Source organism: Notolepis coatsorum (assembly GCF_963971535.1).
Source record: "Notolepis coatsorum genome assembly, chromosome: 9".
Taxonomy (NCBI): domain Eukaryota; kingdom Metazoa; phylum Chordata; class Actinopteri; order Aulopiformes; family Paralepididae; genus Notolepis; species Notolepis coatsorum.
The window spans coordinates 49615758-49631359 of record NC_140173.1 but is presented as its reverse complement, the minus strand read 5'-3'; the positions used below and the strand labels follow the sequence as shown (position 1 = coordinate 49631359).

The following is a 15602-nucleotide window of genomic DNA, read 5'->3' as shown; positions in this document are numbered from 1 at the left end:
AAATCCGGCTGTCGGCGTTGCCTGCGGCCGTCATACTGGCTCAATTGGCAGAGTCAGCGGGTGGAAGTCGATGGGTGGTAATCTGGATGTTTTGGACAGCGACTCCTACAGGTCGGTTGGGGACGCCTGCACAGCAGAGACGGGGAATGGCGGGGGTAGTGTGAGCCTCCCACACGTTACACCTCGCCAATGAGAGTCCGCGCTGGCAGGTGAAAAGATGTGACAGGCTGCCTCCTCGTGTACCGGAGGGGACACGTGATGCAAGGCTTCTATCCTCCCTACGACCGACCTGTGGGGGGCATATGCGAGCAACTTTCAAGACAGGGGAGGGGAGAATTGGAAACAGCAAAATTGGGATGGGAGAAAAATAGAAAATAAGGAGAAAAAGTGGATAAGAAAATAAAGTATATATATACCAGCTATCTGAGGAAACGCACATCAACCAATATTGCTAGTGTCACAGCATTATAAACACACCCCGTATGGTTCTCCTCTCAGGTATGGTTCTCCTCTCAGGTATGGTTCTCCTCTCAGGTATGGTTCTCCTCACCCGGTATGGTTCTCCTCTCAGGTATGGTTCTCCTCTCAGGTATGGTTCTCCTCTCAGGTATGGTTCTCCTCTCGGGTATGGTTCTCCTCTCAGGTATGGTTCGTATGGTTCTCCTCTCAGGTATGGTTCTCCTCTCAGGTATGGTTCTCCTCTCAGGTATGGTTCTCCTCACCCGGTATGGTTCTCCTCTCAGGTATGGTTCTCACCGGGTATGGTTCTCCTCTCAGGTATGGTTCTCCTCTCAGGTATGGTTCTCCTCTCAGGTATGGTTCTCACCGGGTATGGTTCTCCTCTCAGGTATGGTTCTCCTCTCAGGTATGGTTCTCACCCGGTATGGTTCTCCTCTCAGGTATGGTTCTCCTCTCAGGTATGGTTCTCCTCACCCGGTATGGTTCTCCTCTCAGGTATGGCCACGTCCTGTGTGGTTGGATTGCTGGTCATGAGTCGGAGTACATGGAGAGCCTGCCTGAACAGGCCGTCACACACTCCATCACACAGCTCATCCGCAGGTTCACAGGTGAGCCTCACGTTCAAGTTTCAAGTTTTGTTTTATTTGTCACATATAAGGTACAAGGTACACTGTCTGTTAGGGTAGCGTTTAACTTGAGCCCAAGAGCAGAACACAGGGAGAGGAGAATGGAGCGGTTTAGGTTGTTTAATCCAAAAAGGTACCATGCAGACAGGGTTATGAATGTACAGGAATGTGCGACAGGTGCGAGCAGGAGCACTCCTCGAGATTACAGGAACGTCCAGGCGGGTGGTGTCTTGGGAGACAGCGTAGGCCGAGCGGCAGGCGATCCTGGGCACAGGGAGACAGGGTTAGGATCAGGCAGAGAAACAGACAGAGCAGCAGGTAGGTTACGTCCTCGTACCTAGGTAGGTAGGTGTAGCAACACTCGGACAGGGAGTGGCAGGAAACCTATATTACTACCTACTATGCTAATATGTCTACTACTATGCACTCAAGACTGTAGCACTCAAGTTCGACACTGTGGATAAAAGCCTCAGCTAAATGACTAAATATTAGGAATGTCCGATATTATCAGCCTACCGATATTGGCATTAAAATGTAATATCGGAAATGATCGGTATCGGTTTAAAAAAAAAATATATATATATATATATATATATATATATATTAAGGCTGTCAAATATATCGCGTTAATATCGCGTTAACACTTTGGGTGCCGGGAGCCGTCTTTAGACGTCTTTGCTGGCCATGCTAAAGTTGCCGGGGGACGCTGTACGTCGTCTTTATATCAATATTTCAAAAATCTGCGATCGGATTCATAATGTCCCTCCGCTGGCCTGAGATCCATCAGCAGGACCCACTGAGCTCTCTGGCGGTTCAGGAGCGCCATCTGGTGGCCGATCGGCGCAAGCGCTTAACAGGAAGCGCACTAGAGGTTTTGCTAGACGTCCGTATTGCTTCCGGCCACTCGGTACATGTCCCGTGACTCTAGCTCGTCACTCTACATAGCGATCGATTGCCAATAACTCGATAAACAACATGATTTGGACGTATATACGATTATACAAGCTGGAGATGGACCGGGTAATAATATATCCCATAATGATAAAATTTCTACTCGACGATGATCGCCCAACGGCGCGCGGAGACTGGGGTGAGTTTCAGCGTGTAACGTTACCGTCTTCGATAATAACTGATATTATCAACATTTGACCCACATTAGATGATTGGTATAACGCTGCCCACGGAATTATAAACGCCCCCTCGCCCATCCGGTCAACATCAGATGACGTGTAGTAACTTCTAGAAGTACGTCTAGTTGGAATTTTTTATATCGCGCTGATTGCCATCAAACTGTATTTCATCATCAATATAATGCATTTGGGGCTATATATCACGTTCTGGAGAAAGCTGCAGAAAGAGATGAAAACATACTTATACATTAGACCATACTTTACTATGAATATGTGAATGAAAAAGTTTAACGTTGCTACACAATGAACAATACATATAGGACTTTGAATGGGCCCTAATAATGGCAATGTAGCAATAGAATTTAAAAAGTTATAGCCCTGCAAAGAAGGGGACTTTCTCCATAGACAAATAGCGCTGGCAATCTATGGTATATCATTAATTTAACCTTAGGCAACCAAAGTGTTAACTCCCGATTCTATTAATGCCACTAATTTTTTTAACTCAAGATTAACTAAAAAAAAAAAAAAAAAAAACATTTTTTTTACTAGACTTCACTCAGGTGTATTATTGATGCTCTCATTGATACTATGTTTGTTTCTGAAGTGTGTGTGTATGTGTGTGTGTGTGTGTGAGATATAGAGAGAGAGGGGGGTGAGAGAGATGAGGAAGGGGCAAAAGACACACACACTGGGAGAGTGTGTGTGTGAGGGAGAGGGGGGTGTGTGATTAATCAGCCCTTGTGTGTGTGAATGTAACAAGTTCCTAACGTTTTCTTTCCCCTATTATTTCATGCACACTTTATTCATTGTTTTAAATTATTATTTTCTTTTAAGTTATTTTGTGCATCACTCTGTTTTGAATTTGATGCAAATTTGCAATGCATGAGGGTCATCCTTTTGTGTTAAATGGCTGCACAAAGCAAGCATTTGTTGACTCGCATGTTGATAAGAGTATTAGAACTTGAAAAAGATCTGTTTAAGGTAAAAAAAAAAAAAAATGCGATTAATTTGCGATTAATCGCGAGTTAACTATGGACAATCATGCGATTAATCGAGTTAAATATTTTAATCGTTTGACAGCACTAATATATATATATATATATATATACCGTACTTTTCGCACTATAAGCCGCACCTGACTATAAGCCGCAGCAGCTAAATTGAATGATGTGTACATATATAAGCCGCACTGGACTATAAGCCGCAGGTGTTTTAATGTTTAATTACCATATGTAATTAGCATTGGGACACAATACTGTCAGACAAATAACAAGAATTAACTCATTTACAAGTTGTATTAAGTTTAGCAAATAAGGGAACAGATAAATAACATTTCAATGCAGTCAAAAAAGCAATATTTAGATTTTTACATTTTCGGGTTTGGTCACGTCGAGTCACATATAAGCCGCACTGTTATATAAGCCGCAGGGTCGAAAAATGGGGGAAAAAGCCGCGGCTTATAGTCCGAAAAGTACGGTATATATATATATATATATATATATATATATATATATATATATATATTTTTTTTTTACCTTTATTTACCCAGGCAAGTAAGAACAAATTCTTATTTTATCTATTGTCAAAAGTATGCATAATGTTGTGTTAATTCCACAACAAGAGATATGTAATGTTAATTACCTGAAATTATTCCGTTTTTGGGGGGGGGGAAACCCTGCATATATCGGTATCGGTTGATATCGGTATCGGAAATTAAGAGTTGGACAAATCGGTATATCGGATATCGGTAAAAAAGCCAATATCGAACATCCCTACTAAATATAGAAATATAACTGCTTCAATACGGATTCACTAGTTATGTCTGGCTCAATTATGATATACTTGTGATATATATGTGATATATTTAGCTTTTACGAAGCTATGGTACATGTGTTTATGAACCAGGCGTTGAAGTAGAATGTGACTGTGTTTAGGGAACGCCACCATCACTCCAAGGAGAACCCTTCGCTCCCAGTGGTACCATGACCCCTGGACCTGTGGTTCATACAGCTATGTAGCAACAGGCTGTTCTATACAGGACATCAACAACTTGGCAGAACCCCTGCCAACACAAGGGGCAAAGTCACAGGTACACACACACAGGACATTTACCAACACACTTATCTCTTTCTAACACACACACATGCACAATCGCATCACTCCCAGGCATACATACTGTATCTACACACACTACCTGCCTCTCTCTCTCCACACATACTGTACTACCTCTCTCTCTCTCTCCACACATACTACCTGCCTCTCTCTCCACACATACTACCTCTCTCTCTCTCTCCACACACACTACCTCTCTCTCTCTCTCTCTCTCTCTCCACACACACTACCTCTCTCTCTCTCTCTCTCTCTCTCCACACACTACCTCTCTCTCTCTCTCTCTCTCCACACACACTACCTCTCTCTCTCTCTCTCTCCACACACACTACCTCTCTCTCTCTCCACACACACTACCTCTCTCTCTCTCCACACACACTACCTCTCTCTCTCTCTCTCCACACACACTACCTCTCTCTCTCCACACACACTACCTCTCTCTCTCTCTCCACACATACTACCTGCCTCTCTCTCCACACACACTACCTCTCTCTCTCTCTCTCTCTACACACACTACCTCTCTCTCTCTCTCCACACACACTACCTCTCTCTCTCCACACACACTACCTCTCTCTCTCTCCACACACACTACCTCTCTCTCTCTCTCTCTCTCTCTACACACACTACCTCTCTCTCTCTCTCCACACACACTACCTCTCTCTCTCTCCACACACACTACCTCTCTCTCTCTCTCTCTCTCTCCACACACACTACCCCTCTCTCTCTCTCTCTCTACACACACTACCTCTCTCTCTCTCTCTCTCTCTACACACACTACCTCTCTCTCTCTCTCCACACACACTACCTCTCTCTCTCTCTCTCCACACACACTACCTGCCTCTCTCCACACACACTACCTCTCTCTCTCTCTCCACACACACTACCTCTCTCTCTCTCTCTCTCTCCACACACACTACCTCTCTCTCTCTCTCTCTCTACACACACTACCTCTCTCTCTCTCTCCACACACACTACCTCTCTCTCTCCACACACACTACCTCTCTCTCTCTCTCTCTCTCTCTCTCTACACACACTACCTCTCTCTCTCTCTCCACACACACTACCTCTCTCTCTCCACACACACTACCTCTCTCTCTCTCTCTCTCTCTCTCTACACACACTACCTCTCTCTCTCTCTCCACACACACTACCTCTCTCTCTCTCTCTACACACACTACCTCTCTCTCTCTCCACACACACTACCTCTCTCTCTCTCTCTCTCTCTCTCTCTCTCTACACACACTACCTCTCTCTCTCCACACACACTACCTCTCTCTCTCTCTCTCTCTCTCTCTCTCTCTACACACACTACCTCTCTCTCTCTCTCCACACACACTACCTCTCTCTCGCTCCACACACACTACCTCTCTCTCTCCACACACACTACCTCTCTCTCTCTCTCTCCACACACACTACCTCTCTCTCTCCACACACACTACCTCTCTCTCTCTCTCTCTCTCTCCACACACACTACCTCTCTCTCTCCACACACACTACCTCTCTCTCTCTCTCTCCACACACACTACCTCTCTCTCTCCACACACACTACCTCTCTCTCTCTCTCCACACACACTACCTCTCTCTCTCCACACACACTACCTCCCTCTCTCTCTCCACACACACTACCTCTCTCTCTCTCTCTACACACACTACCTCTCTCTCGCTCCACACACACTACCTCTCTCTCTCCACACACACTACCTCTCTCTCTCTCTCCACACACACTACCTCTCTCTCTCCACACACACTACCTCTCTCTCTCTCTCTCTCTCTCTACACACACTACCTCTCTCTCTCTCTCCACACACACTACCTCTCTCTCTCCACACACACTACCTCTCTCTCTCTCTCTCTCTCTCCACACACACTACCTGCCTCTCTCTCCACACACTACCTCTCTCTCTCTCCACACTACCTCTCTCTCTCCACACACACTACCTGCCTCTCTCTCCACACACACTACCTGCCTCTCTCTCTCCATACACACTACCTGCCTCTCTCTCTCCATACACACTACCTGCCTCTTTCTCTCCATACACACTACCTGCCTCTCTCTCTCCATACACACTACCTGCCTCTTTCTCCACACACTACCTCTCTCTCTCCATACACACTACCTGCCTCTCTCTCTCCATACACACTACCTGCCTCTCTCTCTCCACACACACTACATGCCTCTCTCCACACACACACTACCTCTCTCTCTCTCTCCACACACACTACCTCTCTCTCTCCACACACACTACCTCTCTCTCTCTCTCTCTCTCTCTCTCTCCACACACTACCTCTCTCTCTCTCCACACACACTACCTCCCTCTCTCTCTCTCCACACACACTACCTCCCTCTCTCTCTCTCCCCACACATACTACCTGTGTGGAATAATACATTGATTCCCAAACTCTCATGTAAAGACACCCCCCTCCCCTCCCCTTTGTCCCCTATACTATGTCCCCCCCTCACCCAGTTGACCTAATGGGACCCCCTCCTCCCCCTTTATCACTATATAGGGCTCCTCCGACAGCATTCTGGGTCTCTACCTGGGTCATTTCAGCTGATCACCTAGGGCGAGAGCCTCAGCCATTCTCTCTAAATACTATGTGTATATTTCTATCTGTCTGGCTAATAAACCTTGTTATTAACTGGACCTCGGTTGACTGAGAACGTTCTTCAGGATATCCACAATATCCCACACCGGCCTCTCTCTCTCTCTCCACACACACTACCTGCCTCTCTCTCTCCACACACACTACCTGCCTCTCTCTCCACACACACTACCTGCCTCTCTCTCTCTCTCCACACACACTACCTGCCTCTCTCTCCACACACACTACCTCTCTCTCTCTCTCCACACACACTACCTCTCTCTCTCTCTCCACACACACTACCTCTCTCTCTCTCCACACACACTACCTCTCTCTCTCTCCACACACACTACCTCTCTCTCTCCACACACACTACCTCTCTCTCTCTCTCCACACACACACTACCTCTCTCTCTCTCTCTCCACACACACTACCTCTCTCTCTCTCCACACTACCTGCCTCTCTCTCTCTCAACACACTACCTGCCTCTCTCTCTCTCTCTCTCAACACACTACCTGCCTCTCTCTCTCTCTCTCTCTCTCTCTCTCAACACACTACCTGCCTCTCTCTCTCTCAACACACTACCTGCCTCTCTCTCTCTCTCTCAACACACTACCTGCCTCTCTCTCTCTCTCTCAACACACTACCTGCCTCTCTCTCTCAACACACTACCTGCCTCTCTCTCTCAACACACTACCTGCCTCTCTCTCTCAACACACTACCTGCCTCTCTCTCCACACACTACCTGCCTCTCTCTCTCTCTCTCTCTCTCTCTCTCTCAACACACTACCTGCCTCTCTCTCTCTCTCTCAACACACTACCTGCCTCTCTCTCCACACACTACCTGCCTCTCTCTCCACACACTACCTGCCTCTCTCTCTCTCTCTCAACACACTACCTGCCTCTCTCTCCACACACTACCTGCCTCTCTCTCTCTCTCTCTCTCTCTCTCTCTCAACACACTACCTGCCTCTCTCTCTCTCTCAACACACTACCTGCCTCTCTCTCTCTCTCTCAACACACTACCTGCCTCTCTCTCTCTACACACTACCTACCTCTCTCTCTCAACACACTACCTGCCTCTCTCTCTCAACACACTACCTGCCTCTCTCTCCACACACTACCTGCCTCTCTCTCTCAACACACTACCTGCCTCTCTCTCCCCACACACACTCAATCAATGCTCCACATGTTTAGTCTACTCTGCTGTATAAATACTTTGTTTGTTCACCATTCAACAGATATGTGAGCTAGAGCCATTGCTGTAACCTAGGTCTCTCCAGGTTGCAACATTTCATTCTGTCAGTAAACTATCCTTAACACTTTCCGTGCCGGCCGTGTTTTCCTTTTTACCCCCTTGAATGCCGCCACCCACTTCAATGATAGCGCTCTCATATTTGTGAACGCATAATCTATGTCTAAAATATAAAGATTCCGTGATAAACAGCCTTTACTGGAATATTCTGGAATACACAAAAAACTGTTATTTTTCTGCCTATTTATGAATAGTTTTCAAATAAACGCTGGATTATCAATAGTATATGATTGTGTACTTATGCACGCTAGAGAAGCGAGCTGAAAATCGAATCTCTCATTTCCTGATCAGCACACACACACACACACACATAGGGCAAACGCTGATATCTCTGTGAAAACAGCTCTGATTATCCCAAGACTGGTAAAATAGATTCCTTACCTCAGATCAGATGTTCCCCAAAAAGATTATTCCAATTCGTGATCGCCATTCCAAATATCGATCGCGTTTATTGATCCAACACTGCATACTGGAAATATGTGTTCCACGCTGTTCTGATAGTCCACAATGAGTCCGATGGGCTCGGATTACTTGCCTGAGAAGTAAAATGTGGATTCCGGATTTTTCTTCTCATCAATTTTCATTGAGTCCATTCCAAAATGGTGCATTACCATCCGGGAGACGATAGGGGGCGGTATTTTCCCAATGGAGCTCGGAGAGAGTTTGCAGCACTGACGTGATACTAGATTGATGAAATATGAATTAAAATCGCTAATAATAATTTTAAAAAAAAGCGCTATATCGCGTCGTTGGCAATAAACGGTCGGCATGAACAAACGACAAAGCGTTGTTGGCATTGAAAGTGTTAATCAAAGATAATATCTGGTCAAATGATCCACATCAAACACACACACACACCTTGGTATTGACAGGCCACAGTAGGCCACACCCATTTGATACAATTCTGTCCCTGGAATTATTAGGTTTAATTTATTACAGAATTTCCCTATTTCACTTTGGCAGAGGGAGGTTAACAAGTCACAATCAGGGTTTTGCAATTTGTAGCTAATTCTTTATAATTGCCTATTTACAAAGTGTAATTTCAATACAGCTCTTGTTTTTTTAATGAGAGCAATTACCCCCCCCCCCCCCCCCCACACACACACACACACAACAGCCATGTAAGATCAAACATGAAAAGAATCAAAATAGTCATTATTATGCAATAAGAAAGGGGTTCTTAAACAGTAATGCCAATAAATGTTCTTGGGGCTTTTAATGCATTTTTATTCTGTCCAGCAGCACCTACCATTTAATAGCTTAATAATAATAATAATAATAATAATAATAATAATAATAATTATTATTATTATTATTATTATTATTGTAGTGGCTATTTGTCAACAACAAACAATAAAACTAAAATCCACTGAGGCACCAGGCAGCGAATCTTACGCAGATCAGGAAGGAAGTCCATTGTCCAGACAGGCATTGACGGTTTTGTGGCATTTATTGTGATTAAAGAATATACAGCAAAAAGATGTAGAACATTTTTGTTTTCTTGTCTCTCCCTGACGCTGGTAAAAAAAAACATACACCTTCCCTGGTGCCCACTGATTGCTGTTGTCCTCTAATCACCTAAATACACCCAGCTGTGCTCCCCAATTACCCAAACCCCTTCAAAATAAAACAACTTAAATAATATGGCTGTAAACAAATTAACTCTACAAAACCACATAACAAATAAATATATTAACACTTTAACTGCCGAAAACGCCGGAACTCGTCATTCCCCGTCATGCTCAAGTTGCCGAGGCCGCCGTAACTCGTCTTTGATATCAATATTTCTAAAATCTGTGATCGAAATCATATTTTCGTTCCGGAGCCTTGACACACAGTGCTGATCTCCTCTCAACCCTCTAGCGGTTCAAGAGCGCCATCTGGTGGCCGATCGGCAGATCGAAACCGGATGTCAACCTTTGAACCGGCAGGACTCACTCCATATGGGGTCCGGGCACTCGCTAATGTTAGAGAGACTCTGTCTTCACACAGTGAACATCGATCGGTGGAAATAACTCGAAAAAACAACATGATTTGGACGTATATACTATTATACAACCTGGAAGGGGATTTCAACATCCCATAATCGAAAACTGTCTACTCCACGCTGATCGCCCAACGGCCCGAGGAGACTGGGGTGAGTTTTAGCGTGTAGTATTACCGTGTTCGATATAAACTGCTATGATGAACATATGACCCACATTAGATGAATGGTATAACGTTGCCCACGGAATTATAAACGTAGAAACTTCTAGAAGCACGTCCATTTGAAATTTTTCATCTGGCACCGATCGCTACCAAACTGTATTTGATCATCAATATAATGCATTTGGGGCTATAAATCACGTTCTGGAGAAACCTGCAGAAAGAGATGAAAACATACTTATACTTTAGACCATATTTTAGTATGAATATGTGAATGAAAAAGTTTAACGTTGCTACACCATGAACAATACATATAGGACATTGAATGGGCCCTAATAATGGCAATCTAGCAATAGAATTTAAAAAGTTATAGCCCTGCAAAGAAGGGGAACTTCTCCATGTTAAATAGAGCTGGCAAGGGATGGTATATCATGAACTTAACCTTGGGCAATCAAAGTGTTAAATAAATGTGAAAATACGGAATAGCTCCCACAATAATAATGAACGTTATTTGTATAGCACCTTTTAGGCTTGGGCGGTATTACGGTATACCGGGGTATTTAGAGATACCGACGGTATTGAAAATCAATACCGTCTAAACGGAGTTTTGTTGTAGTGCACACACGCGCCAGCAGAGGGCGAGACCAGTCCTCACTAATGGAGCGAGCCATGCAGAGCTGGTTGTCTTCTACACACAGGAGGAGGAGGAGGGGAACCCCGCTTCAGTGGGTGAAATTAAATGACACACGCTTACCGTTGCTGGTGCTGCGGGCTAACTGGCTATTCTGAGAGCTAACTGTAGTGTTGTGTACGATCACAACGGTGTTCACGCTTTACGGTAATGTTGCGACAGTGCTGTGAAAATACCGTAAAGCGTTGTGGTAACGAGAGTGTGTGTTGTTGTTGTGTGTAGGATGCTGCGGGCGAGCTGCTACCATTCTGAGAGCTTAACGTTAGCACTAGAGCTGTGGGCGAGCTGCTACCATTCTGAGAGCTTAACGTTAGCACTAGAGCTGCGGGCGAGCTGCTACCATTCTGAGAGCTTAACGTTAGCACTAGAGCTGCGGGCGAGCTGCTACCATTCTGAGAGCTTAACGTTAGCACTAGAGCTGTGGGCGAGCTGCTACCATTCTGAGAGCTTAACGTTGGCACTAGAGCTGCGGGCGAGCTGCTACCATTCTGAGAGCTTAACGTTAGCACTAGAGCTACGGGCGAGCTGCTACCATTCTGAGAGCTTAACGTTAGCACTAGAGCTGCGGGCGAGCTGCTACCATTCTGAGAGCTTAACGTTAGCACTAGAGCTGCGGGCGAGCTGCTACCATTCTGAGAGCTTAACGTTAGCACTAGAGCTGTGGGCGAGCTGCTACCATTCTGAGAGCTTAACGTTAGCACTAGAGCTGCGGGCGAGCTGCTACCATTCTGAGAGCTTAACGTTAGCACTAGATTGCTGCGGGCGAACTGGCCATCTCCGTGATTTGTTTACTTGGTAACACGGGTTGCCACCCCCCCCCCCCCCCCCCCCCCGCTGATGATAATGAAAGTCATACCGTCATATACCATATACCGGGGTATTAGGTAATCAAGGTATAACGGTATGAAAAAAGTCATACCGCCCAAGCCTAGCACCTTTCATACAAGAATTGCCACCCAAAGTGCTGGACAGCAGTGATATACACACAAAATAGACATAGGCATTTGCATAAAATTAGCAGAGAATTGATAAAAAAAAAAAAGCCCCCGGAAAATGTTTAATAGATTCCTGTCATTAAAATGTATGAAGAAAAAACAATAATAGATTTGTAAATAAATATGCATGCTTTTGTATTCAAGTATATATACCCCCCCCCTGGGTCTGGGAACCACTGTTGTATCTCCTCTTGTCTTGTCTGCTGCAGGCTCTACAGGTGCTGTTTGCTGGAGAGGCCACTCATCCCTGCTTCTACTCTACCGTCCATGGAGCCCTGCTGACCGGCTGGAGGGAAGCGGACCGGCTCATCTCTCACTACTCCTCCTCCTCCATGCCGTCCGCTCATCTCACTGCAAAACTCTGAACGCAGATGGTTTCAACAATACTGGGATTCTGATGTCCTGCGGTCAGTTATGTCTGAATAATGACCGCCGTGGACAATAACGGACCGCTGTCGAGCATTTTATTTACGCTGCCAAGGCGATGATCGCAGTTCTGTGGGACTATTTGGCGAAAGTTTGTAATAAAATTATTTTGAAATCAATATTTTGTGTAAAATTATTGTTGTCTTTGGTAGGTAGCTGTGTAATAAGTGGGATAATCCTAGATATGTCCGCTTCACGTCAGGGTGATCCTAGATCCCTCCACCTCACGTCAGGGTGATCCTAGATCCCTCCACCTCACGTCAGGGTGATCCTAGATCCCTCCACCTCACGTCAGGGTGTTTAGATCCCTCCACCTCACGTCAGGGTGATTCTAGATCCCTCCACCTCACGTCAGGGTGATCCTAGATCCCTCCACCTCACGTCAGGGTGATCCTAGATCCCTCCACCTCACGTCAGGGTGATCCTAGATCCCTCCGCTTCACGTCAGGGTGATCCTAGATCCCTCTGCTTCACGTCAGGGATTATTTTGCAGTAATGACCGGCATGCTGTACAACATTATCCTTACTGCACTCTTGTTATAAAGGGATTTTATATTTTATTGAATGTGTGTTGATTCTCACTGAACGTGTTGATTTTCACTGAATGTGTGGATTCAAACTCATGACCCGATTCCTCCTCCACTGGTATTTTTGTAAGTGATTTGAAAAAAGTGGATCTCTGTTAATCATTTAATATTTGTTTGTATGCCTTTCCTGTGAAAAGGTTTTCAAAGTGAATTAATTTATCTTTACACAAATTCTTACAATGTCAAATGCCTCCGCTTCCAAAACATAAAGTGTTCTCAAGACGGATGCCATATCCTCGTGTTTGTTTTTTAGTCAATATGTCATTACTGTATTGTGCAGTTTTATGGTATGCTGCATTAAATCATTTAAATGGCTAATATATTATATATATATATATATATATATATATATATATATATATATATATATATATATATAATATTTCAAGGCCGAGAGGGAGACAGAGGAGACATGCAGAACAGACATCTGGCAGAATGCGATCTCATGCCACCACTCAAAAGTCATGGAAAAAATAGTATACGAACAGGTCGAAAAGTACCTTGTGGAAAAAAGTCTAATCTACGAATTCCAATCTGGCTCAGAACATCCCACTCCACTGACACATGCCTTCTCTATTTAAACGACTACATCAAACAAGAGGTGGACGCGGGCAAATACTGTGGCATGGTCATACTGGACCTACAAAAGGCCTTCGACACTGTCAATCACTCCATTCTGATTGACAAGCTAAAAGCAATTGGTTTTGATAGTCTTATCAGTGAGCTGGATGCAATCCTACCTGGAGGGGAGAGAACAGATGGTGGAGGTAAACGGTACTCTACCCCCCCCCCCCCTCACAGTGAGCTGTGGTGTTCCACAAGGAAGCATACTAGGACCGCTACTGTTCCTAATTTATGCAAATGAAATGTCGTCAGCTTGTGACTGCAACTTGTTCCTGTTCGCGGATGACTCAGCCCTGCTGGTCTCTGACAAGAACAAGTTACAGGTTGAAAAAACCCTCAGCTCGGAACTAGGCAAAATCTGCATCTGGCTCGCTGATAACAAACTATCATTACACCTGGGTAAAACGGAGTCCATTCTCTTCGGTTCAAATAACAACTCAGCAAGACCGACGGCTTCTCAGTTACAGTGGGTGACAATATTGTCACAAGGAAATATGAAATTACATACCTAGGTTCCATCCTAGAGGCAAATCTTTCCTGTGACAAAATGGCATCCAATGTAATTAAAAAAAAAGTCAACCAACGAACTTGATTCTTGTACCGGATCTCCTCTCTGGTAAACAAGAATACCCTGAAGACTCTGGCAGGAGCACTCATTCAAGGGTACTATGACTATGCTTGCACCTCATGCTACCAAAGCACCTCAAAGGCACTAAAAACAAGACTACAAACATCTCAAAACAAACTGGTCAGACTACTGCTTGACCTTACTCCTAGAACCCACCTCACCCCTGCCCACTTTGACAACCTAGGTTGGCTTAGAGTAGACGACAGAGTACAGCAACTTGCAATGGGCCTGGTCTACAAGATACACTACACAACTAAGGTACCCATCATGTACATGTCAAAATACTTCCCAAAGGTCAGTGAATACCACGATCACAACACCAGGAATGTGAATCACTACCCACTTTCAAAACCACTCTCAAAGAACACCTACGGGAGACTGCAATTCGAAACTGGCCCCTGTAAATGTCCTAACCCAACCCCCTATGGTTTCGTCAATATTCCAATGTGCAGTTTTGCTTGTACAGTTGTACAGTTTCCCCTACCCAACCCACCCAACCACCTCCAATGTACAGTCCAACCCCCCACCCCACCTACCCAACCTCCTCCAATGTACAGTTTCTACGTCAAATGTATATACTCTCTTTTTGTATCACAAACAGTACTGTATTTGCAAATCTGGTATGTCATAAATGTATAGATGTAGCAGTACTGTCTATCTGTATGTCATACGATGAATTGAAAATGGGGGACCCTGATGTAAACAAGACGAAAGCCCATTCTGCAACCTGTTAATAAAGTTTTCAATCAATCAATCAATCAATCACTGGTACCCGAGACGGACTACGGGCTACGGTCCATTACATCTCCTGGCACAATTTCCTTAATTTGACATTGTGCAGTGAATGAATGAATGAATGAAAACTTTATTTAACAGATTGCAGAATGGGTACAATACAGTACGGCTCAATACATACAATTGTTAAGGGGATGCAGACCTGAGAAAGACGTTTGTCTTGTTTCCATCAGGGTCCCCCATTTTCAATTCATATAGACATATATGACATACATGACATACAGATAGTCAGTACTGCTACATCTATACATTTATGACATACCAGATTTGCAAATACAGTACTGTTTGTGATACAGAAGGAGTCAAGAAAAGGGAGTATATACATTTGACGTAGAAACTGTACATTGGAGGAGGTTGGGTGGGGGGGGTTGGGTACATTGGGATATTGACAACCATACTGGGTAATTTACATTGGAGGTGGTTGGGGGGGGGGGGGCGGGGGGCACACTGTATAAACAAGTAACACTGTACATTGAGGGGGGGGGGAGG

The 15602-nt window shown here is 44.8% G+C and overlaps 1 protein-coding gene across 1 annotated transcript in view; it reads left to right on the top strand.

The window, feature by feature from the left end:
* paox (polyamine oxidase) overlaps positions 1-12598 on the top strand; it is a 37724-nt gene extending 25126 nt beyond the window's left edge. Inside the window, exons 8-10 of the mRNA XM_084321375.1 lie at positions 955-1067; positions 4150-4304; positions 12263-12598. Of these exons, the coding sequence (XP_084177501.1) occupies positions 955-1067; positions 4150-4304; positions 12263-12418 (424 nt within the window). The 3' untranslated portion in view covers positions 12419-12598. The remainder of the gene's footprint in view (positions 1-954; positions 1068-4149; positions 4305-12262) is intronic.
* The last annotated feature ends 3004 nt before the right edge of the window (positions 12599-15602 follow it).